General features: G+C 38.3%; 1 protein-coding gene across 1 annotated transcript in view; it reads left to right on the plus strand.

The window, feature by feature from the left end:
* LOC150085960 (dynein axonemal heavy chain 8-like) overlaps positions 1 to 26081 on the plus strand; it is a 1559705-nt gene that overhangs the window by 1511122 nt on the left and 22502 nt on the right. The window contains exon 86 of the mRNA XM_090374756.1: positions 9460 to 9649. Within this exon, the coding sequence (XP_090230882.1) occupies positions 9460 to 9649 (190 nt within the window). The remainder of the gene's footprint in view (positions 1 to 9459; positions 9650 to 26081) is intronic.

A 26081-nucleotide genomic window follows, 5' to 3' on the forward strand; every position in this document is an offset into this window, starting at 1 on the left:
AGATATATCATTTTGCCTAGAAATCGGAGTACCACTAAAGATAAGCATAGGAGCAGAAGAATCCTTTTTGCGAGATATAAGACAAGATTGAGTTTTAGAAAGGTTGAAATCAACTAAGTTGTCTTTGCCCCACTGGAGAATTACCTGAAGATCGGCATTTAAGGAATTGGCAGCAGATTTTCGAGAACTTGAAGCTGATTGAGCTGGACAAGGTTTCTCAAAATGTAAAGTTGAATGCAATGTGCTATCATCGGCAAAACTATGGATAGGATTTCCAGTCAATGGAAGAAGGTCATTGATAAACAAGAGGAAAAGAGTGGGGGAAGAACTGAACCTTGGGGGATGCCAGCATTAGTGGAGAAGTTAGAAGACAGAGAGCCATCTACCATCACCCTCAGTGAGCGATCAGAGAGAAAACTGGATAACCAATTACTAAAAACAGTTGGCAAACCATAAGATGGAAGCTTGTTTAGAAGACCTTTATGCCAAACACGATCAAAAGCCTTTGAGATGTCAAGAGCAACTACTTGTGTTTCACCGAACCTTTCCATTGAATTAGTCCATAAATGGGTAACATAAGCCAGAATATCTCCAGTGGATCGACACTGACGGAATCCATACTGGCGATCGTTGATCAAACGGAAGGTTTCTAGGTAGTTTAAGAGTTTGCGGTTAATTGATTTCTCCATTACTTTAGAAAGAGTAGAAGTAATTGCAATGGGACGATAATTGGATGGGAGGGATTTGTCACCCTTTTTAGGAACTGGCTGGATATGAGCAAATTTCCAAGCAGAAGGAAAAACACCTTTGGAATAAGAAAGTGAAAAAAGTTGGCAAAGAATAGGAGTAAGTTCAGGAGCACAGGTTTTGAGAACAAGTGGAGAAATACCTTCAGGACCTGGAGCTTTCTTAGCATCAAGATTCATCAAAATCCTTCTGATATCCTTTTGACGGAAGACCACAGGAGGCATTGAATGGAGCGTGTTAGGAATGGTGGGAGGTGTTTTACCAAGATCATTAATACATGAGCTCGAAGAAAAATGGGATGCTAGCAGGTCAGCTTTATCCTTGGCTGAAGTGACAACAGGACCATCTGGTTTGGACAGAGGTGGGAGCAGAGATGGGCAAAAGTTGCGGCCAATAGCTTTGGCAAGAGACCAGAATGCTCGGCTACCATTAGGGCAAGAAGCAAGTTTTCTACTCTTAGCCTGTTCAAACTCTAGTTTGGACTGATTAATAACTGCTTTACAATTGTTGCGAGCTTTGGTGAAGGCAGAAAATGAAACTGAAGAATTAGAAACAAGCCAATTACGATATGCAACGTTCTTCTCTTGGACAGCCTTAGCACATTTATTGGAAAACCAAGGTTTAGATAAAGGACGAGATTTTAAAGTGGAGTGTGGGATAAAGGATTCCATTCCTGCAAGAATAATTTCACTGACATGATCTGAGCAAATGTTGACATCAGAAGTTTTGAAACAGTAATCAGACCAAGGAAAAGAAGAAAAGAAGTCTCGCAGGTCATCCCATTTTGCATTCTTGTAATGCCAAACAATACGAGGTTGGGAATAGCCATGAGATAAAGGTTCCATTGGAGAAGAGACAATCACCAAGTTGTGATCTGAAGTGCCTAAAGGACCTCTCACTTCAACCTTGTACTTAGAAGGGTTGTTTGTGAGAAAAAGATCAAGCGTATTGGCTGTATGATTAGGATTGTCCGGTATTCTTGTAGGTAAATGAACAATCTGTGCTAGGTCATTAGTAATTGCAGAAGCCAGCTGGAGTTGTGAACATTAAAATCACCAAGGAAAATTACCTCACTGTTAGGAAAGTTGGACTGGAGAAAGTCAAGTTGCAAAGAGAGGAAGTCAAAGAGCTCCAAGTGATTAGTGGAGTTGGGAGAATGGTAGAGACAACAGATGAATTTTACACAATGAGGTAGAGAGATTTTAAGCCAGAGAAGATCAAAGAGAGGAGATTCCAAATTGCCAAGTCTCTGACAGGGAATATCAGAACGGACATATGCACAAGTACCACCTTTGAGTCGAAAGGAATCATACAGCAAATAATTTGTACATCTGAGATGAGCAGAAGTACATGGGGTTTGGAAGACTGCAAGTGGAAATGGACATCGTTGAGATTAGAATTGAGACCACGTATATTTGTGAAATGAATTAGGAAGTCCTTGGGAGGTTTAGATCTTTTCGCAGATAAGCTTGCTCTATTATTTTGACAATTCATGGTGTATTCAATAGTAAGAAAAAGTGGGTGTGACATGCTGTATGAAGTAATGAAATTTTTGGATATGGCGTACATGTGGTAAGAATATACCCAGATCCTTGACATAACGTGGCCTCGACAATGCTCCCTGCATACACACTACTTGGACTCCCTCCAGTCACTATCTGGCAGAGTAGAGGTAGCAAGATTATACACTAGCTGATCCGGAAGCTGCCTAGAGAGTTACCAATAGGTTCAGTCCGGTGTACTAACTAGCGGCCGGCCTGCGAACACCGTTTTAGAGCTGTACCCTCGAAATGTAAGGAATATTGGATCTCGCCACGACATTCATCATAACCTCAAAAATCATCAATCATACTGCATGATGGAAGAGATAGGGAAGGGTTGGCCGGAACTTAGTACCGGAACTTAGTAATGCTGCCCATTGAGAATTTGTTGTTGGTAGCATCATTAGTTGGTCCCAATATATAGAATTTATTAAGTCACATTTTAATGCTGACCAGACCTGGCATGAAGATTGGATCATTTCAAATCCCAACCACCTGGGCTTAGTGATTCATGCAGAGCTGTACCAGGTTTCAACTTACCAAGAAAGGAATGGACATCCCTGAATAGAACAAGTCACGGAAGATGCAAGTTTTAGCTGCACAGGTGGGGAAAAACTGAAAACCCATTCTGTGACTTTGACAATGTGCCTCAGACCATCCAGTATGTCGTCTTGGAGTGTCCAAAGAGGAGATTTGAAGGTTCCATCCAAGATCTAAATAGTGTTACTGACGATGCTATTAATTGGCTGAATAAACTGGACATTACATTTTAATTCATCAAATGTTATCTATAATTTTCTCTTTAAATATTGTTTTTAGGCTTATTGTAATTTATTTATATTTTTTGATATTGTCTGTTACAAATGTATCCTCATTTTGCCATACGAAATAATAATAATAACTGCAGAAACTTTCCAATATAACCCTAGCTTATGACTTTTTTTCAGTATTGCCCTGTACTTTGTTAATTGAGCACATCTCATACTCTTAATGTTGTTAATGCTAATGTATACAACAGTATTATCACTTTTTTTGCATTTAAAAGGTTTTATCTGCTCTACAATGTTGAGTGCATTTGACTCTGGCAGATATACCATGATCCTATTTCACCTATCCTTTTTGCACAATATATTTCCTGTTTACCTGACATAAGACTCACCAACAATAGCCATCTTCTGTGGGACCACACATTATGCCTTGGTCATTGCTGTTGTTTTGCCTGATGCACAAGTGTGAGTTCTGGCTTTGAGGTGGGGGTGAGAACTTGATGAACCCCCATTTTTATTCCTTTGAGGGGCATCCATCCTACTCTTCAAGCTCTCATAAACACCCATCCGAATGCCGAGTTTTCACCTAATTTAGCATTAGCATTAGTAGAAGCATAAGCTTATTCAGCATCAGCCAAAAAAAAAAAAAAAAACACACCACTCCCATTTCACCCCTCCATTCGCTCGAAATACCTATCCAGTTGAGCCTTAAATTTGTTTAGGCTATCAACTTCAACAACAAGTGATGGAAGTCGGTTCCACCAACCAACCACCCGCTGGCCAAAGGCAAATTTCCTCAATTTGAATTTATGCCCTCTGAGCTGATTATTCTGAGCCAGATGAAGAATCCCATTGGCATTGAGCATGCTCAAACCATTCAAAGCCTTATACACCTCTATCAGATCACCTCGCCGGTGCCTAGTCTCCAGATTCTGTAATTTGCAAAACTTAAGCCTTTCTTTGTAAGAGCAACCCTTTGTTCCATTCACTAATCTTGTTGCCCTTCTCTGTACCCGTTCCACCAGCTCTACATCCTTCTTGAAATGAGGCCTCCAGACCTGTATACAGTACTCAAGATGTGGCCTAACCATTGCCTTATACAAGGGAATAATCACCTCCTTATCCCTGCTAGAAAAATTCCTGTATATCATTGACAAGACACCATGAGCTACTCTTGCAGCTCATCTGCACTGCTCAGAGAACTTCATATCTGCCTGCACAATTACCCCCAGGTCCTTTTCATTCTCCACCACTGTCAGTGTAATACCGCAGAGTTGATACATTGCTCTGGGGTTACTGTTTCCCATATGTAGTACTTTACATTTGTCAATGTTAAACTTCATTTGCCACCTCTCAGCCCATCTGTTCAACCTTTCCAGATCCTGTTGCAGCAGCATAGCGTCAGTGGTGTCCTTAACAACCCTGCCAACCTTTGTATCATCCACAAACTTGGACATTAAACTTGATATCCCATCATCAATATCATTCATAAACACCGAAAACAACAACGGACCCAACACTGAACCCTGAGGAACTCCACTAATAACATTAGACCACATTGAGCAGTGTCCATTGATTACCACTCTCTGTCTTCTGCCACTCAACCATCCCCTTATCCATAGCAGCAATTTGCCTCCAATGCCACACTGCTCCAATTTGTGCAGCAATCTTCCATGTGCAACAGTATCAAAAGCCTTTCTAAGATCCAATTATACAATATCAAAGTTATTCCCTGCATCCAGTTCTTTTGTGACTACATCATAGTATCCAATCAAATTGGTCAGACAAGACCTGCCCTTAACAAAACCATGCTGTGTCTGAGCTATAACTGAATTCTTGTCCAGATGATCCTGCAGTGCCTCCATTAATTTTCCTGGAACCGAAGTTAAACTAACAGGTCTATAATTACTTGTGTCAGCCTTTGATCCTACTTTGTGAATTGGGGTTACATTTGCACATCTCCAGTCTATGGGTACCTCCCGTGAGTCCAAAGAAGCTCTCATAATTATGGCTAGGGGTTTGCTGCCTCCTTTAATATAACTGGATAGATCCCATCCACCCCAGGTGCCTTTTTTATGTTTATCCTCAACAATCTCTCCTCCACTTTCCTCTCAGTTATTACAAAATCATCCAGCTCACTGCCAATGTTTACTTTACCTACATCATTCTTCTTCCTGAATAACTCCTCATGCGTGAATGTAGATGCAAAATACTCGTTTAGATTGTTAGCCACCTGAGCAGGATCCTCAACTGTTGAACCATCAATATCCAGTGGACCAATCTGATTCATCCCTTTCCTTCTTGAGTTTAAATAGGTAAAGAACTTTCTTCTGTTTTTCTTTGCATCCTTTGCCAAGGATTTTTCGTAGTCTGCCTTTGCCTGCCTAATCTCCTTTGTGACTTGGTTACAGACCAACTTATATCTATCATAGGCTTCCATGTCACCCATTAATTTGTATGTATCCCATGCATTTTTCTTCTCTGCCACATGTCTCATTAGTTCGTCTGACAACCATTTAGGCCTAAACCTTGAACAATATTTCTTAGTTGGTATGTAAAGCCTGGTAGCCTCCAAGATTAGTTCCTTGAATGCTTCCCATTTTGAGTTTGCTGTTGGTAACATCATCAGTTGGTCCCACTGTATAGAATTTAAATACTGTCTCAGACCATCATAGTCGCCTTTACGAAAACAAAAACCCTTCCCTTTACCTCTGATGGTAGTTACCTCCTTGAGTAAATCCCACTTCAACACACTGTGATCACCGCCACCTAGTGGTTCATTTATCTGCAGATTCTTAATGCATGAAGAATCACTACTGATAATCAGATCAAGAGTATTGCTCCCTCTTGTTGCCTCACGAACATGCTGATGTAGAAAACAATCATCCAATAAATCCACAAAAGCCTTGCTAATGTGCGAGTGACCAACCCACAAATTCCAGTCAATATCTGGGAAATTAAAATCCCCCATTATAAGACGCTCTGATTTACTGGCCCACTCTATTTCCCTGTACAATATCTTATTTTACTCAACAGAGTCATTAAGCCTATAGTACACTCCTACTCTCAATTTTGATTTCCCTATGCTTATGTCACACCAAACTGACTCGACACTGCCCTGTCCATCGATGTCGACTGGCTTCACTTCCTTGGACTTTATGTGTTTCTTAACTAATAGCATAACCCCTCCTCCTGTCCTGTCTATCCTTTCTATACACATTGTATTCCCCAAATTCTGGTTCCACATTCCTTATATCTGTGTGACACCACGTCTCTGATATCCCAACAATATCTGCCTTTGATGTTTTGAGCAATACCTTAAATTCATCAAATTTATTTACCAAGCCCCTAGCATTGGTGTACACGCAGGTATACATACAATTTCTTCACACTCTGCACCAAACACACACATGCATAGACATCCCCCCCCCTTATATATCCTGTTTCTAGAAAGGTCTGCAAACACAGCATAAGTAGTGCATTTCATTAGGCCATAATCCGTATGAGAATTGCCCCCGATCCCTTCAGTTCTGCCCTGAGCCACAGCACTCCCACTATTTTGAGCCCATTGCTTTGCTGCTCTGGTCTGGGGCATGATTTCCTTTTAAATTCAGTATAATTGAGAATAAATAAATACTACTACTACTACTCTGTTCACATTATACAGTAACAATACATATTATGCATCGTTTACATTATATGTATTTCACTATACTATTACATTTTTACATAAGTTAATTATAATAAATCTTCATTGATACTGCAATATATCATATGTCAAAAAAAGCTCAGGGCATATCAAACGGTTTTAGTGCAGTACATTAGACATTGGCCTTATTGATGCTGCGTGCACTCCACCCTTGCTATTGGCCCATCATATAACCTCTTGCAGGAAGGTTGAACTGGTTATTTTGATTACAAAGGAAGGTGCCATAATCCCAAACTGGTGTTTTTTGACATACGATGTATTGTAGTATCAACGACGAAATAATAAAATTATCTAGTTACAGCAACCTATGTAATTCAAACATTTTAGATACCTACAAATTACTTGTTTACCATAACTACAAACCTACAATTCATTAACATGCATTAAAATACTAGTTACGTGATACTATATTCACACAAAATAACTGATACAAAAGTTCTACAAATATTAATGCCATATATTAGATACTACATGATAAAGTTCAGTTATTAAAACAGGTATGTATTGCTATTAATTATAGTTTATAAGCATCTTCTAATACTGATAACACTGCTATAAAACTATGCGGAAACCTCCATGTATCACTATTATCAATATCAGTACAATACTTGTTGCTGCTAAAGACAACAAAACTTTTAATAGACTTTTCCATCAGTGCTAATATTCAAAAACAAAATCAAGATCAAAAGTTTATCCAAAATGTATTACCTTTGTTGGTTCTGAAATTTGGACACAGATTAATTTTATTTCTGCTCATATTTTTAGTCATCAACAACCATCCTCAGCTTCTAAAAAACATTTCTTTGGAGTTTAACAACCAGAATGCTTTCAGCTTAAATTAAAAAGTTAAGTTTATCCCTTATGCTCAATTTTAGGTATTGATGATGTTAATGTTGTTTTAAGGCTAGAATACAAACCAGATAAATGCTACATATTCATGGAATCATTAAAGCTAAATTATTATTATTATTAGCCATATGGTACAAGGAAGCCTGAGGCTTATGCCGCACCAGCCAAAAAAAAAAAAAAAATTCCCGAGTTACCCCCTGTGTGTGTGTGTGTGTGTGTGTGTGTGTGTGTGTGTGTGTGTGAGAGAGAGAGAGAGAGAGAGAGAGAGAGAGAGAGAAGTAGAAGGCATCACAAAGAAAGGAAGAATGATGATATCCAGCTCAGGACCCTGGGTTTGCCAAGCCCATACTCTCCACATGTGAGCCCCCGGGGTAAAATTTGAGGACAGTGCTTCTACGTAATAGAAATATTTATTACCCATCTAGTCCATTCACGTATGCTGTTCATATGAAACAATACTATGAAAATATGCAAGTGTTTTTAAAAAGTATTGGCTATGAAAAATTCTCATAGAATATTTGAGATGACCTGAAAGTGATAGTACTTCTTGGAATGCAGCTAGGCTACTACACAAACTTCTTTGCAAGCAGGACAACTAAGCCAAAAAGAGACGTTAAGTAGTTCAAGAATGGCCTGCAAGACAGAGATTAGTTCCAAAGCTGAAAATGTGTTGCATCAGTTTCTTGTAAACAGAAAGTTTTTACTCCCTTTAATATTAAATTGAGTTTAGTGAATGAATTTTGATTTTAATTTTTTTTTATTGTCCCCTTCACTTATTATTCTCAGGAATTCATTTTTAAATGAAGTCCTGAGAATTAGTGAAGGAGAAAATTAAAGAGGATATTTTTGTTGGGCCCACAAGTTAGAAAACTTTTGTAGGACAGTACATTTGAACCCATTTGAAAAAAGCAGAGTGAAACTTCTTAAATGATCATCTTTTCCAATTTATTTTAATTTTAGAGCAAATAAAAATATGGTAATATTGCTAAAGAAATGATAGATGCCATTTTAAAAAAATGGGCTGTAATATGCCCCTAGAAATACATTCAGATTTGGATGCTGTCAGGGATAAATATGATGAAGATTTCATCAAGGGATATCTGATATGGGGACAATTCTACCAGAAAAGGTGGAACTGAAATATGCTATTTGACTAATGTTAGGTATTGATCAGAGGAATTTCAAATATCAGTCATAAATGGGAGAAATGAGAAGCATAGGAGAATGGACTAGAAATATTCTATATTTCATTTTTTGTATTATTAATTACAATAAAATTTTATTTGTATATAAATTTTTCATTTCCTTTCTCTTAAAAATAGTAGGTTATACAAAATTTTCAAGCTCAGATTTAAATTCAGTACATTAAAATTCACTAGAATCATCTATTTCTTGTTAAAGGAAAAAAAGTTTTAAGGTGTAATATATTCTTGTAATTTTTTTACTCCCTAGTTTTCCTTAATTTTAGTGATTCTATGCTACTATTTAACATAATAATAGCATGTACCAATATTTTTATTTATGTATTAATATGATAAAAAGTAAGGGTAGTTAATTTGGCATGCAGTCTGTTATATAATCATCTACAGCCAAAACAGTTGGATGACTCCACTGTGGAATTAAAGCTTACTGTTCACAAATTTTGTTATCAATTTATTCTATAAATCAATACTCTATAATTTTCTACATTCATTATATATGTATGACTTTCCATTTAATATAAAGTAGTCTTGTGTAGTCTCTTAAGTTAGAATACAAAATTATATAGGATTGTATATATATTTTCAGTATTGCTGCTTTGTAAACATATTCTTTCAAAAATTACCATATGCTGATAATTTTTCAGAACCTCCGAGATGCCCTTGACTGCATTTATGATGCTCGTGTACCTCAAATGTGGCTAAAAATATCTTGGGACTCAAGCACTCTGGGCTTCTGGTTCACTGATCTTCTAGAGAGGAATAGCCAGTTTTCCGTTTGGATAAATAAAGGAAGGCCAGATGTGTTCTGGATGACTGGTTTTTTCAATCCACAAGGTTTGATTATTTTTTTTTATTTTTTATTTCATTAATTTATAAATAATTTAGTGCTATTGAAAGAGGTCAGATATGACCATCTGTTTATCTATCAAATTATAATTAAAAAATTGTAAAAATTTATAGTAACTCTCAAATTTCAAAAAAAAAATAATAATAATAAATAACTAGATCGTACGTATAGCTTAGTTTAATTTTCAGCACTCACCTCATAGTAATCCGCTTAGCTGGTGGAGGGTTTTACCACATACATAGTGGTTATAGGATTCTAATACTTTACAGGGATTGTGGGTTTAGAATTAAGTTATGGGCTGTAGAAAAATTTTTAAGAAAGGAAAGTGCACTTTCCATGGTTGCCTAATTAAATTAAATTAAATGTAGAGAAAAAAGAAAGGAAAATATAAGCTAATAATCGCGCACGAGCGACTTTCGAGTTTCCTCGTCTTCAGTTAGCTAAAGGACTCCTTAAAATATCAAGAGTTAATAATAAATAAATAATATGTAACCTTTCTTCAAGTTTGATAACTCTTGTGCTTTTTATTTCCGTTTGCCTATAGTAGACAGTACAAAAGATAAAGGAAAATTACATAAGCATAGTTAGCATTAGCATTAGCATTAGTAGAGGCATTTGATGCAAGAAAGCAAGCTTATGCAGCATCAGCCAAAAAAAAAAAAAAAAAAAAAAAACCACTTCCACTTCACCCCTCTGTTCGTTCAAAATACCTGTCCAGCTGAGCCTTAAACTTATTTAGGCTATCAACCTCCACCACAAGGGATGGAAGTCTGTTCCACCAACCAACCACTCACTGGCTAAAGGCAAATTTCCGCACGTCTATCCTACATCTGTCTTTCCTCAATTTGAATTTATGCCCTCTCAGGTGATTATTCTGAGCTAGAGGAAGAATCCCATCAGCATTGAGCATGCTTAAACCATTCAAGGCTTTATACACCTCTATCAGATCACCTCGCTGGTGCCTAGTCTCCAGACACTGTAATTTGCAAAACTTAAGCCTTTCTTCGTAAGAGCAATCCTTTGTTCCATTCACTAATCTTGTTGCCCTTCTCTGTACTGGTTCCAGCGGCTCTACATCCTTCTTGAAATGAGGCCTCCAGACCTGTATACAGTACTCTAGGTGTGGCCTGACCATCGCCTTATACAATGGAATAATCACCTCCTTATCCCTGCTGGAAAAATTCCTGTATATCATTGACAATACTCCATGAGCTACTCTTGCAGCCCGTCTGCACTGCTCAGGGAACTTCATATCTGCCTGCACAACCACCCCCAAGTCCCTTTCATTCTCTACCACTGTCAGTGTTGTACCATAGAGTTGATACGTTGCTCTGGGGTTGCTGTTTCCCATGTGTAGTACTTTACATTTGTCAATGTTAAACTTCATTTGCCACCTCTCAGCCCATCTGCTCAACCTTTCCAGATCCTGTTGCAGAAGCATAGTGTCAGTAGTGTCCTTGACAACCCTGCCAACCTTTGTATCGTCTGCAAACTTGGACATTAATCCCGATATACCATCATCAATATCATTTATAAATACAGAAAACAATAATGGACCCAACACTGAGCCCTGAGGGACTCCACTAATAACATCAGTCCACGATGAGCAGTGTCCATTGATTACCACTCTCTGTCTTCTCCCCCTCAACCACCCCTTTATCCATAGCAGCAATTTGCCTCCAATGTCACACTGCTCCAATTTGTGTAGCAGTCTTCCATGTGCAACAGTATCAAAAGCCTTTCTAAGATCCAAGTATATAATATCAAAGTTATTCCCTGCATCCAGTTCTTTTGTGACTGCATCATAGTATCCAATCAAGTTGGTCAGGCAAGACTTCCCCTTAACAAAACCATGCTGTGTCTGAGCTATAACTGAAGTCTTGTCTAAATGATCCTGCAGTGCGTCTTTAACCAGTGCCTCCATTAATTTTCCTGGAACAGAAGTCAAGCTCACAGGTCTATAATTACTTGTGTCAGCCTTTGATCCTCCTTTGTGAATTGGGGTCACATTTGCACATTTCCAGTCTATGGGTACCTCCCCTGAGTCCAAGGAAGCTCTCATAATTATGGCTAAGGGTTTGCTTACTTCCTTTGCTGCCTCCTTTAATATAACTGGATAGATCCCATCCACCCCGGGTGCCTTTCTTGTGTTTATCTTCAACAGTTTCTCCTCCACTTTACTCCCAGTTATTTCAAGATTCTGTAACTTACTGCTAGAGTTGAATACACCTCTGGCATTCCCCTCGCTGAATAGTTGAAAAAAATTGAACCACTCAACCATTCAGGAACTTAAAGGATGCACTAAATTATTATTCCTGGCAAAAGTGACAATTTCCTTACTTAAATCAATGATAGCGAAGTCTTGTTAAGAATGCTTAGTGTTTAAAATATAAGATCTTTTAGGAATTATTGTTCTCTTTATTTTTCTGCAGATTATTTATTTGCTTCTTTTTTTTTTTTTTTTTTTTTTCATAAAATCAGTCTTGCCTATTTACTTATATGACATTTCTCTTTTCATTATCCAGTGACTTCAAAATCATTGACCAACGTAACCGAGCAGTCAGTTGCTAGAGTGCAGAAGCATACATACTTTGAGTGGACCATGGTTCAAGCACTCATTTACTGCTAAATATGCTTAATGATTGTATTCATTGTCAAATAATAATAATTAATTCAAACTCTTCTGACCTAGTGGTCATGCCAAAGTATAAACAAGAACATTTTAATCTTAGTCATCGTAAAATTGTCAACATCAGTTAAAATAAGTCTATAGTCAAGTCTATAGTCACTTTTACCTAGTATTTGAAGCACTTCAAAGTAATATACAGTAATTATTCTTCTATTAGAAGAATATGAATTGCCTCTTGCTTTACTCATCTCTTTTAATAAACCATTTTTACTCTTTCCATATCTGCTCACCTTCTAACCTAACTATTTAGTGATTTCCATGGCTAAACAGATACTTAACACTAGCCAGTACTACTTCAGGACAAATACAAGAATTACTGGCAGTCCTGACCACTGCAGCTGACCAGTATATTCATTATGTATGTGCCATTTTCATATATCTTTCTTGTCAGCTACCATAGTTAAAAAGTATTTTGCTCACTTATCAGATCTCTCTCTCTCTCTCTTTCCCCCCCCCCCATGGGAGTGATTCTGTACAGAGAATGTAACATGAGAGTTTGAGCTGATCAGGAATTATGAGAAATTAGTTACCTTAGCCCCTTAATATTCTCATGAATAGTAAAAACCTTTATAATAGATCAAAGGCATAATTAAGAATTGAGGAGCAGAAATGGAAAATGATGAAAGTGCCCGAAAATTCATTTTTCATTTTTTTTTTTTTTCCATAAATCGTTTGTATATGCATCTTGCTGGACAGCCTAGTGAATGCAGAAAGTTGCAGAGAATAATAGTTTAGTGAGAATTCCACCAAAAAAAATGCATTACTGTGATAGTGACATGGCTAGAAACTTGGAGACTTATAAAAATGGCAGCACCTGCCCTCAGTCATTGTGTTCTTATGAGTTTTGTTTACAGTGTTGCATCTCTTAAACTTTACATAATTTTTATTGATTTTGGGCAGTTTTGAAGTATAATCTGGTCTTGCATACCACAATTAGGCTAAGATTTGTGTTAAGTGTTCGGTTTGTTTGTACTTCCCTCAGTCATGCATGGTTTGGAACATTATATTTCTATTCTTTTGTCATCATGTCTAACCTTGCTTCCATACTTACTTTATCTTCTGAACCTGTGAGGATAAACAAAACACACCAAAGAAAAGATTGGCAAACTAGACAGCAAGCTGGTAAGCTCTAAACAAAATCAGGTGACAACTCAGCGTTGTTGTGGGCCTATATGAGAGTTTGAAGGACAGGGTGGATGCCCTCGAAAGATTTAAATTGAGGGGCCCATCAGGCTCTCAGCTGCCCACATCAATGCGAGAGCTTGCACTTGGTCATCACGCAACACAGCGGCAACCCCCAAGGCAGAATGCACTGGTCCCACAGGAACTAGTAGTTGTTGGTGACTCTATTGTCAGGGAAACGGGTAACATGCTTTGTAAAAAGGATAGGTGGATGACGTTGTAGAGCGGATATCATCTTTTAAGGGCACAAAAGGTGATATAGTTGTACACGTTGGCACTAATGATATTAAGAGTAGGAGACTGGCAGAATTACTTAACAAGTACAGGTCAGTGTTGAACAAAAGCCGAGAATTAGGGTTCAATTTGAAAGTGTCTGCAATTCTGCCCAGACACAATAGGAGGGAGTATATGATGAGAGCCTTGTCAATCAATTCGGCCCTGGAAAGGTTGTGCAAGGCTAAAGGGATAGAATTTTTTTCAGACTGGTCTGTACTTGTTAACAGGAGAGACTGCTTCTACAGAGATGGGATACACTTAAATAGAAAGGGTGCAAGAATATTTGCTGATGGTATCGAGGCAGTGTTAGGTGGGTCGGAAAACTGATAGCTTGGGGGGGGGATTCAAGGACTAATAGTTTAACAGTAGCCGTAGGCAGAGGTGGAGGATTTCTTTACTTATATAAACTCTAAAAGGAAGGGGATGAATCTGATTGGTCCACTTGACATCGATGGTTCGACTGTTGATGATCCTGCTCAGATAGCAAACAAACTGAATGAGTATTTTGCATCTACATTCACACATGAGGAATTATTAAGATTTGAAAATGGCAGAAGGTTATCAAATTGTAGCAGGATACTTAATGATTTTGTAATAACTGAGAGCAAAGTGGAGGAGAAATTGTTGAAGTTAAACATAAGAAAAGCACCTGGGGTGGATAGGATCTATCCAGTTATATTAAAGGAGGCGGCAAAGCAACTAAGAAAACCCTTGGCCATAATTATGAGAGCATCCTTGGACTCAGGGGAGGTTCCCACGGATTGGAGATATGCAAATGTATCCCCATTTCACAAAGGGGGATCGAAGGGTGATACGAGTAATTACAGACTAGTTAGTTTAACTTCTGTTCCGGGTAAAATAATGGAGTCACTGGTTAAAGATGCATTGCAGGATCATCTAGACAAGGCTGCAGTAATAATTCAGACACAGCATGGGTTTGTTAAGGGAAAGTCTTGTCTGACAAATTTGATAGCATATTATGATGTGGTTACAAAGGAACTGGATGCAAAAAATTATTTGGATTTCAGGAAGGCTTTTGACACTGTTGTGCATGAAAGACTATTGTACAAATTGGAGCAGAATGGTATTAAGAGTAAGTTGCTACAATGGATAAAAGGATGGTTAAGTGGGAGAAGACAGAGGGTGGTAATTAATGGGTGCTACTCTTCGTGGACTAATGTTATTAGTGGAGTCCCACAGGTTCAATGTTGGGTCCACTGCTGTTTTGTATATTTATCAATGATATTGATGAAGGTATATCAGGCTTAATGTCGAAGTTTGCAGATGATACAAATGTTGGCAGGATTGTTAATGACAGTAATGGCAGTGTGCTACTGCAACAGGATCTAGATAATTTGGGCAGATGGGCTAAGGAGTGGCAACTGAAGTTTAACTTTGACAAATGCAAAGTACTGCATATGGGTAGAAGTAACCCCAGAGAAACGTACCAACTGTGTGGTACTACACTTAAGGTGGTAGAAAATGAAAAAGACCTGGGAGTAATTATGCAGGCATTTATGAAGTTTTCTGAGCAATGCAGACAGGCTGCCAGGGCAGGTCATGGTGTTTTGTCAATGATATATAGGAATTTTGCTAGCAGGGAAAAGGAGGTGATTATCCCTCTGTATAAGGCAATGGTCAGGCCATGCCTTGAGTACTGCGTATAGGTCTGTAGGCCTCATTTTAGGAAGTATGTAGATTTACTTGAGCATGTACAGAGAAGGGCAACAAGATTGGTGATGGGAATGAAGGGATCCTGTTACCAAGAGAGGCTTAAGTTCTGCAAATTGCAGTGGCTAGAGACTAGGCACCTGTGCAGTGATGTGATTGAGGTGTATAAGGCCTTGAATGGGTTAAGCACACTGAATTCTGAAGGGATCCTTCCACTTGTTCAGATTACAAACCTAATGGGGCATAAATTAAAATTAAGAAAAGACAGATGTAGAATAGATGTGCGGAAATTTGCCTTTAGCCAGCGGGTGGTTAATTGCTGGAACAAACTTCCATCTGTCATTGTGGGAGTTGATAGGTTGAATAAATTTAAGGAGGAACTGGACAGGCATTTGGAGGGAATGGTGTGATTTTTTTTTTTGGCTGATGCTGCATAAGCTCATACACATGCTTTCTTGCATCACTTGCCACTACTACTACTACTACTACAACTACAACGTCTTAAGGGAAACAAATCTCTCAGAAAAAACTACCATCATAAGAAGAAGTTGCCGGAAAGCTTAAATATGCCTGCAAGACTTCCTGAAAGGAGTATAGAGACACTCCTTTTCTTCAGTTCTATAACTTAACTGACAAAGAACAAAGAATATATATTATGAATTGGCTTTCAACTTGTAAAAATAAGTAAGTGGCAAAAAGGAATCTACAATGACCCAACCAACAGTCAAAGGCAAATGACATTTTGTTACACTATTCCTAATGGCACATTCAAGTTTGTAGTAAGACATTCAAAGATATTTTTGATTTTGCTGCCTGGAACCTACAGACTTTTCAAGAAAAAAAAAAGAAATTTAGAAGACCTAAATCAGACACTTGTAACCATCGTGATAAGCTTTATGCTGCAATAAAAGCCACTTCACTTCCTGTTATCAAACAGTAAGCTGATAACAAACTGCAGATACACCAACAAAAAGCAGAAAAGGCTCAGACCAAAATGAAAACTGATACCATTGATTGTCAGTTGCAGGCAACTGACAATCAATAGAATGTACCCTAACTGCTGTCTGTGCCATGGACAACAGAAAGTATTGTTCATTCCTATACCTACAAATTCCAGAATGCTTTACTTGTGCCATTTGTCTTTCTACAACTTCTGCACACAACTTGACAAATACTCCTTAGGCCACATGTGTATGTGGCATGTATCTTTGGTATCTCTGAGGGTTTTTTGGTGTGGAGGAAGTGAAATTGCATCATGCTTTTTTCAAGGTAATGTCTTAAAAATAACTAACGCTAAATATGTTGTCATGTGGGCTGACAACTGTGCTGCCCAAAATAAAAACCGAATGCTACTCTTCACTATGATTTATTTAGTGGCCAAAACAATTTTTGATATTATTTAAATTAAATGTCTTGTTTCGGGGCATAGTTTTGTTGCCTGTGACAGGGACTTGGGGCTATCGAAAAAAGAAAGAGGCTCATGAAAGCCCTGATCCCTGATGAGCTGGAAGAGTCATCAAAAGAGCAAGACAGAAAAAACCTTTTGAAATAGTTAAAATGGGCCCATAGGATTTCTTCAATTTTTCAAGACTGTCTAATAACTTTATGAGCACTACTAAACTTTATGAGCACCAAGCATAAGTAAAGCATCATAAATCAAATCCATATCAAAACTTTGTTCAATGAACTTTTCATCTGGGAGATCTTCACCAAGTTTTAACTCTTCGTCGGTCACTGTGTATCTCTCAGATACATACATCATATCATTCTTTGTTTCTTGGAAAAAGATGTAGTAGTGCACGTGTGCTTCTCAATAGCTTCATTTATTGCTTCTTGGAAGCCACTGGAATTGGTTTCGTTTTCTGAAGCCCTTGGTTTCGATTCATTCTGCTGTTTGTATCTGTGAGATACAGTGCGACCATCTGCGTTAGTGGTGCTGCTTTGCTTTTGATGGCCAGGATGGATTGCTTAGACCCAATTAATGCAAATAATGTCAAAATTATTCATGTCCTGTTGTTTTCTGAAGAAGTAAGTGACGAAAGTATTGATGACAGGACAGAATCCAATGAGAATTACATTGAAACAAGAGAAGATAATTCAGAGAAATCACAAGATGCTACATCAGAGAAGAAGGGTTGCAATGAAGAGGATGACACTGACAGTTTTTACATAGAAAAAGATAAATTGACAAAGTGGAGGAAAGTAAAGAGATCAACAAAAGTTCGGTGCAGATCTCAAAATCTAACAAAATTGCCAGGAGGTATTGGTCATACAAGAAATGCCAGCACACCCTCTGAAGCATGGAACTGCCTTATTACAGACAAAATTTTAGATGAAACTGTTGAATACACAAATGAGTATATTCAAACTGTTCGGTCAAACTACAGCCAGGAAAGAGATAGCAAATTTATAGACAAAATTGAGATAAAAGCTTTCATTCGCCTTCTTTCTTTAGCTGGAGCGCTGCGGGGGAACTGACGGAAATGTCATTGAAAAATTTTGCTTAGTAATGAACCAGAGATATTTCAAGGTCCACATCAGGTGTATAAGATTTGATGATCAAGAAACCAAGGATGCCTTGCCCCATAAGACAGATTTTCACTGAATTTGTGGAAAACTGCAAGACATAGTGGCATGTGATGCAAGAAATCAAGTGTATGAGCTTATGCAGCATCAGCAAAAAAAAAAAAAAATAAAAATTTACAAAACAAATCACTCTAAATGTTTGTCCAGTTCCTCCTCAAATTTATTTAACCTATCAACTTCCACAACAACAGATGGAAGTTTGTGCCAGCAATTAACCACCCACTGGCTAAAGGCAAATTTCCACACATCTATTCTACATCTGTCTTTCCTTAATTTGAGTTTATGCCCCCTTAGGTTTGTAATCTGAACAAGTGGAAGAATTCCATTAGAATTCAGCATGCTCAACCCATTCACGGCCTTATACACCTCAATCAGATCACCGCGCAGGTGCCTAGTCTCCAGCCACTGCAATTTGCAGAACTTAAGCCTCTCTTGACAAGAGGATCCCTTCATTCTCCTCACCAATCTTGTTGTCTGTACACGCTCAAGCAAATCTACATCTTTCCTAAAATGAGGCCTCCACACCTGTACGCAATACTCAAGGCGTGACCTGACCATTGCCTCATACAGAGGGACAATCACCTCTTTTCCCTGCTAGAAAAATTCCTATATATCATTGACAAAACCCCATGACCTGCCCTGGCAGCCTGTCTGCATTGCTCAGAAAACTTCATATCTGACTGCACAATTATTCCCAGGTCTTTTTCATTTTCTACTACCTTAAGTGTAGTACCACACAGTTTGTATGTTTCTCGGGGTTACTTCTACCCATATGTAGAAGTACAAATGCAGAGTAATGTAGAAACTTCAGTTGCCACTTCTCAGCCTATCTGCCCAAATTTTCTAGATCCTTTTGTAGTAGTACATTGCCATTACTGTCACCAACAACCCTGCCAACCTTTGTATCATCTGCAAACTTCGACATTAAGCCTGATATACCTTCATCAATATCATTGATAAATATACAAAACAACAGAGGACCCGACACCGAACCCTGTGGCATGATACCTGTGGGACTCCACTAATAACATTAGTCCAAAAAGAGCAGCACCCATTGATTACCACCCACTGCCTTCTCCCACTCAACCATCCTTTTATCCATTGTAGCAATTTACCCTTAATACCATTCTACTCCAATTTGTACAGTAGTCTTCCATGCGCAACAGTGTCAAAAGCTTTCCTGAAATCCAGGTATATGATATCAAAATTATTTTTTGCATCCAGTTCCTTTGTAACCACATCATAATAACCAATCAAATTTGTCAGACAAGACTTTCCCTTAACAAACCCATGCTGTGTCTGAATTATTGCTGCAGTCTTGTCTAGATGATCCTGCAATGCATCTTTAACCAGTGACTCCATTATTTTACTCAGAACAGAAGTTAAACTAACTGGTCTATAATTACTTGTGTCACCCTTCGATCCCCCTTTGTGAATTGGGGATACATTTGCACATCTCCAGTCCATGGGGACCTCCCCTGAGTCCAAGGATGCTCTCATAATTATGGCTAAGGGTTTGCTTAGTTGCTTTGCCGCCTCCTTTAATATAACTGGATAGATCCCATCCACCCCAGGTGCCTTTCTTATGTTTAACTTCAACAATTTCTCCTCCACTTTGCTCTCAGTTATTACAAAATCATTAAGCACCCTGCTAAAATTTGATAACCTTCTGGCATTTTCAAACCTTAATAACTCCTCATGTGTGAATGTAGATGCAAAATACTCATTCAGTTTGTTTGCTATCTGAGCAGGATCATCAACAGTCGTACCATCGATGTCAAGTGGACCAATCAGATTCATCCCCTTCCTTTTAGAGTTTATATAAGTAAAGAAATCCTTGCTATTTTTCTTAGCATCCTTTGCCAAAGATTTCTCATAATCTGCCTTTGCCTACCTAACCTCCTTTGTGACTTGATTACAGACTAGCTTATATTTGCCATAGGCTTCTCTGTCATGAGTCTCCTTAGTTCATTTGATAACCATTTAGGCCTTGAACAATATTTCTTAATAGGTATGAAACTTTTAGTAGCTTCCACGATTAATTCCTTGAATGCTTCCCACTTAGAATTTGCTTTGGTAACATCATCAGTTGATTCCACTTTACAGAATTTATAAACTGTCTAAGACCACTATAGTCACCTTTATGGAAGCAAAAACCCTTTCCTTTACCCCTGATGATAATTATATTTTTAAGTAAATCCCACATCAGTACACTGTGGGCACTGCCACCTAGTGGTTCCTTTAGCTGCAAATTCTTAATACACGAATGATCACTGCTGATAACCAGATCAAGAGTATTACCCTCTCTGGTTGCCTCTCGAACATGCTGCTGCTGCAGAAAACAATCATCCAATAAATCATCCAATAGGTTTGTTAAATATACAAGAACAGTAAATCTTAATTGTTTATACAGTAACATTAGAAGTGTCGTCAATAAAATGAGCGAATTCGAACTGCTGGTTAAAACAAGTAACGCGGGCATAATAGGGCTTACAGATACGTGTATCTGTAATACACGTATCAATATTATGCAGATACGTGTATCTGCATAATATTACAGAGACGTGGTGCCACCCGTAAATTGGGGATGATGAGTTTCAGTACGGCTTGTATAATGTATTTAGGAAGGATAGGTTAGATAGAAGGGGTGGTGGGGTAATGCTTCTTATCAGAAGCAGCCTGAGTGCGACGATAGCTTTCCCGGATTCAGACATTTCACATTCTAGTATAGAGTCTGTATGGTGTGAGATAGTTGGAAACACAGGTATAATGCGAGAAGGAGTAATCTACAGACCAGGTGATTGTGAAGATTATGACAAAAGCCTCTACATACAAATGGAATGGGCAAGTAAGCGTCAATGCCTTATTATGGGTGATTTCAATTTGCCTCTAATTAATTGGAGTAAATGGGAAGGAAACTCGACATGGGGAACAAAATTTTTAAATCAACTAGATGACTGTTATTTGTATCAACATGTCAGGGAAAGTACTAGAGAAAAGAATATCCTAGACCTCATCATCACACATGAATCAGATGACATAACAGGGCTGACAGTAGAGGAACCAGTAGCAGGAAATGACACGGAGTTCTACGGTGGATGATGACGAGAGAGGTAGCAGAAGTAAAAGGCAAAGGAATGGGTTTTAATTTCAGAAAAGGAAATTACGATGCCTTAAGGTACTACATGGCCTCTATTAATTGGGTAGATATCGCGCAGAGAATGAATACAATTGAACTGTGGTACGCTTTTAAAACATTAATCACAGATGCCTTGAATGCGTATATACCATTAAAAAAAATACTCCACGAGAAGGGTTCCAAGTTGGATGAATAGTGAAGTTGCTGCATTACTTGAGCAGAAAAAGGTGGCATGAAAAGGTTACAGAGTAATAAAAAGTACTGAAGCCTATAACAGCTACAAGGTGATGTGTAATAGAGCCACAGAAAAGGTTCGACAGGCAAAGGCAGTTTATGAGAAATCACTAGCAAACAGAGCAAAGAGGGGGGGATAAAGAATTCTTCACATATATAAATGCCAAGAAGAGCAGGACAAACCAGATCGGACCTTTATGTAAGGGAAAGGGGATAGTATTAAATACACCAGCTGCCGTTGCAGATGAACTCAACAGTTATTTTGCATCGATATTTACAAATGAAAAGCCTTTTGTGGCAATGGGAAATTGTGGGAGCGAAGTTAAAAAATATGTAATTAATGATATTGAAATTTCGCAAGATTATTTAATGAAAAAACTTTCGAGCCTACAGACCAGTAAGGCTCCTGGAGTTGATGGAATATACCCTATAATCTTAAGGGAGACGGCAAGCGAGTGCATTGAACCATTGAGACTAATTATGCGAGCATCACTAGACTCTGGGGAGATTCCCTTGGATTGGAAAAGTGCAAATGTATCTCCCATACATAAGAGTGGCTCTAAAAATGAAGTTGGAAATTATCGACCTGTCAGTCTGACTTCAGTAGTAGGCAAAATCATGGAGGCAATGATCAAGGGTGGAATTCAGGATCATTTGGATCGAATTGAAATTCTCAAGGATACTCAGCATGGTTTTGTAAAGGGAAAATCATGTTTAACAAATCTGGTTCGCTATTTTGAAAGGGTCACTCACGAGCTGGATTTAGGGAATAATTTCGACATTGTTTATTTAGATTTTAGCAAAGCTTTTGACTCAGCCCCACATGAGCGGTTGCTTTATAAGCTGGAACAGGTTGGAATCACTGGAAAAATCCTTAGATGGATAGAAGGATGGCTTCAGGGCAGGAGGCAGAGGGTTGTGATAAATGGCTATTCCTCAGATTGGGTTGATGTAAGAAGTGGGGTTCCCCAAGGATCAGTATTAGGACCACTGTTGTTTTTAATTTTCATAAACGACATTGATGAAGGGATAGAGGGCGTGATGTCTAAATTTGCAGATGATGTTAAAATTGGTAGAGTAGTTAATGATCACTGTCAAGCTGAGCTTCTTCAGAGAGACCTAGATAGACTTCAGGAATGGTCAGAAAAATGGCAGCTGTGCTTTAATCCAATAAAGTGTAAGGTATTACACCTGAGAAACAGTAATCCCAAAAAAACTTATTCACTTGGTGGAGTTCAACTAAACCCAGTACTGGAGGAAAGGGACTTGGGTGTTACGATACGGTCAGACATGAAATTCTCTGAGCATTGTAAACAGGTTGCAAGGAAGGCCCATGGTGTCCTATCGATGATCTATCGAACTTTTGCAAGTAGAGATAGGGACGTGATAATCCTATTATATAAGGCTTATGTTAGACCACACTTGGAATACTGTGTTCAAGTATGGAGACCGCACCTAAAGAAAGACATCGAGCTTCTTGAAAGGGTGCAAAGAAGGGTAACTTGCCTGGTGAGATCGGCAAAAGGGCGTCCTTATGAAGAAAGACTTCGAATATGTGGGTTGCAGAGTTTGGAAACTAGACACCTTAGAGGAGATTTGATTGAGGTGTTTAAGGCTCTGAGAGGCATCAGTAAAATGAATGAGGACAAAATTTTCCAGATTATAAATGATGCTAGAACTAGGGGACATAAATTCAAGTTACGGGGGGAAATGTTTAGATTGGACTGCAGGAAGTTTTATTTTAGCCAGCGAGTTATGAATTACTGGAATAAGCTGCCTTCATGGGTGGTAGAGGCCGACAGTTTGGGGAAATTCAAAAGTCATCTGGATAGTACTTTCGACTAAGGGAAGCGCATAGGATGATAGGTTTAATTTCCTTTTTATTTTATTTTATTTTTATTTTTTAGTTATTTATTTATTTTTTGTTTTATCATTGTTTTGTTTGGATTTTTTTTTTTTTTTTGGCTGGTACAGCATAAGCCATAGGCTTTCTTGCACCATGCGGCCGTTACTAATACTAATACTAAATCCACAAAAGTCTTACTAGTGTGCAAATGACCAATCTACAAGTTCCAGTCAATATCTGGGAAGTTAAAATCCCCCATTATAAAACATTTTGATTTACTAGCCCACTCTATTTCTCTGTAAAATTGTTCATTGTACTCATTCAAGTCATTAGGCCACACTCATATTTTTGCTTTCGCAGTGCTTATGTTACGCCAAACTGACTCAACAGTGCACTGTTCATCTACATCAATTGGCTGCACTTCTTTTGATTTTATGTTTTTCTTAATTATCAGCATAACACCTCCTCTCTTCCTATCCTGTCTATTCTTTCTGTACACATTGTACTCCCCAAATTCCAATTGATGAGTAATTAGAGGCCTTTAGAGGAAAATGCGGATTCAAACAGTATATACCTTTAAACCCCAACAAATAGTAAATGGTAGTGTGCTGTACTCTTACAATCTTGAAATATGTGCCGGAACACAACCCGAAAGTCTGTACCAAATCAACAATAGTCCACCTGATGTTGTTAAAAGACTGGTAGAACCTATCCATTGGACTGATGGAACATTACGGTGGATAATTGGTTTATGGATGTCAATTTGGTTTTCGAACACAGAAGAAGGAAATTCTCTTATGACTATCATTCCAACTAAGAGAAGAAGGAAATTCTCTCAATTGGAATGATAAAAAAGAACAAACCGCAACTCCCAGTCACATTTGTGTCAGCCAAGAACCGACCTGAAAATTCGAGTTTGTTTGGCTTCAGGGAAAAGGCAACAATTGGTTCTTATATACCAAAGAAATCAAATAATGTTGTTGTTGTTGTTGTTGTTCAGTTTAACGACACAAGTGCTACTAAGGCCAAATTGTGTCTGTTCATCGTTATTTCACACGAAGCATATCGTTACATAGGTTAAATTATATGCTCCTGTACAAGCCAGTATGTTTTAGATATAATAAAAGTTCTTCAATATTTGCTTCATTTCCTAAGAAATGAGATAAATCAGGTGATATATTCAACATGGAGAGTGACTGAAAAGTAATTGACCGGATGGTTGAATGTAAGGGACAATCAACCAGAAAATGACGGACCGCAAGTTGTGTCTGACAGGATGAGCACTGTGGTGGGTTCTCTCCCAATAATAGAAAGAGATGAGTATGATGAGTGTGTGAAATTCTGAGTCTTGCCAGTACCACTTCCTCTCGTCTGTTTTGTTGGAAGCCAGACAGCCACAGCTTTAGATCTTCTTTTATCTGGTAAAGTTTATTGTTGGTGTCTCTTTTCCAGATCTGTGACTATTTTTCGTAGCACGCTTTGCATATGACAGACTTATAGTCAGTAATGAACCTCAGGATGTTGTGAGAGAGAGCAGGTTGAGGATGTTTAGCAGCAAAGTCAGCACTTTCATTTCCCTGAATGGCCAGGGATCCAGCAAAAATTGATTGAACATACTGCAAGAAAATAGCTGGGAATGAATCTGTTTCAATGTAGAATGAGAAGAGGATAAATTCTTCCTTAGGGCAGAGACAGCACTAAGAGAGTCTGTGTAAATTATGGAAAGCTCAATAATCTTACTAAGCACTAATTGAATGGCATACAATTCAGCTTGGAGGAAGTGTACAGGTAGAGTTGTGTCTTGAAAATTTTTTCATTTAATTTGACATTCCAATTGTGAACGATCTCTTTGATCCTGAGCGAGGCAGGTCTATTTTCATTTGGGCTTGCTCTCATAGAAGGCTTCCCACCAAGTATTATAAAGATACTCCCAACTTGGGTGCAATGGTAAACTCTGGATTTTAGCAGCATAGTGAAGCAGTAGTGTTTTTCTATGCAGGTGTAATGGGTATCATGCACTTCAATATAAAGACTTTGGATTGAAGAAGTTCTCAAAGCTCCTAGCGCAGTCCTCAGAGCACTGTGATGGATCACATTTAGCCGTTTTAAAGTAGTGTTCTGGGCAGAGTCATACACTGGACAATCATAATCTAGCCATGAATGGATTAAACTTCTATAAAGATGCAGTAAAGTGTATCAATCAGATCCCCATGACCTTGATGAGACTGATTGAAGTATATTCAAATGCTTCATTCAAGAATTTCTCAAATAAGTAATGTGGGCTTGGAAATTTAGTTTGCTGTCAAATATTAGTCCAAGAAATTTAATGGTATTAACAAGCGGAATTGGAGTATTGTTTATTTGTAGTTCAGATTCAGGATGAAGCGCTCACTTCTTGCAAAAGTGAGTGACAGGGCATTTCTTTTCTGGGAGTCTATAACCGTTCCGTTCCGTTCTATGAAGTCCAGGATGCTATTTTGGTTATGGCAAGTTGTAGCTGCCATTCGATATTCATACTTTGAGATTGACATGAAATGGTAAGATCATCTGCATACATATAAGTTTGAACAGTTTTTGGAATAGCTCGTGCCATACTGCTAACTCGGATTGAAAACATTGTTGGACTAAGTATTGATCCCTGCGGGACACCCTCTTCCTGAATGTGAGATGTAGAGAGTATGTTTTTATATCCGACCTGAAAAGAACGCAATTGCAGGAAATTTTGAATTATTTCCGGCAAATGGCCCCGAAGCCCCAGATGGTAAAGGTCCCTAATAATACCATGACGCCATGTAG

The sequence above is a fragment of the Mastigoproctus giganteus genome, chromosome 5, assembly GCF_048544385.1.
Source record: "Mastigoproctus giganteus isolate SK-2022 chromosome 5, ASM4854438v1, whole genome shotgun sequence".
In the NCBI taxonomy this organism is placed as follows: Eukaryota; Metazoa; Arthropoda; class Arachnida; order Uropygi; family Thelyphonidae; genus Mastigoproctus; species Mastigoproctus giganteus.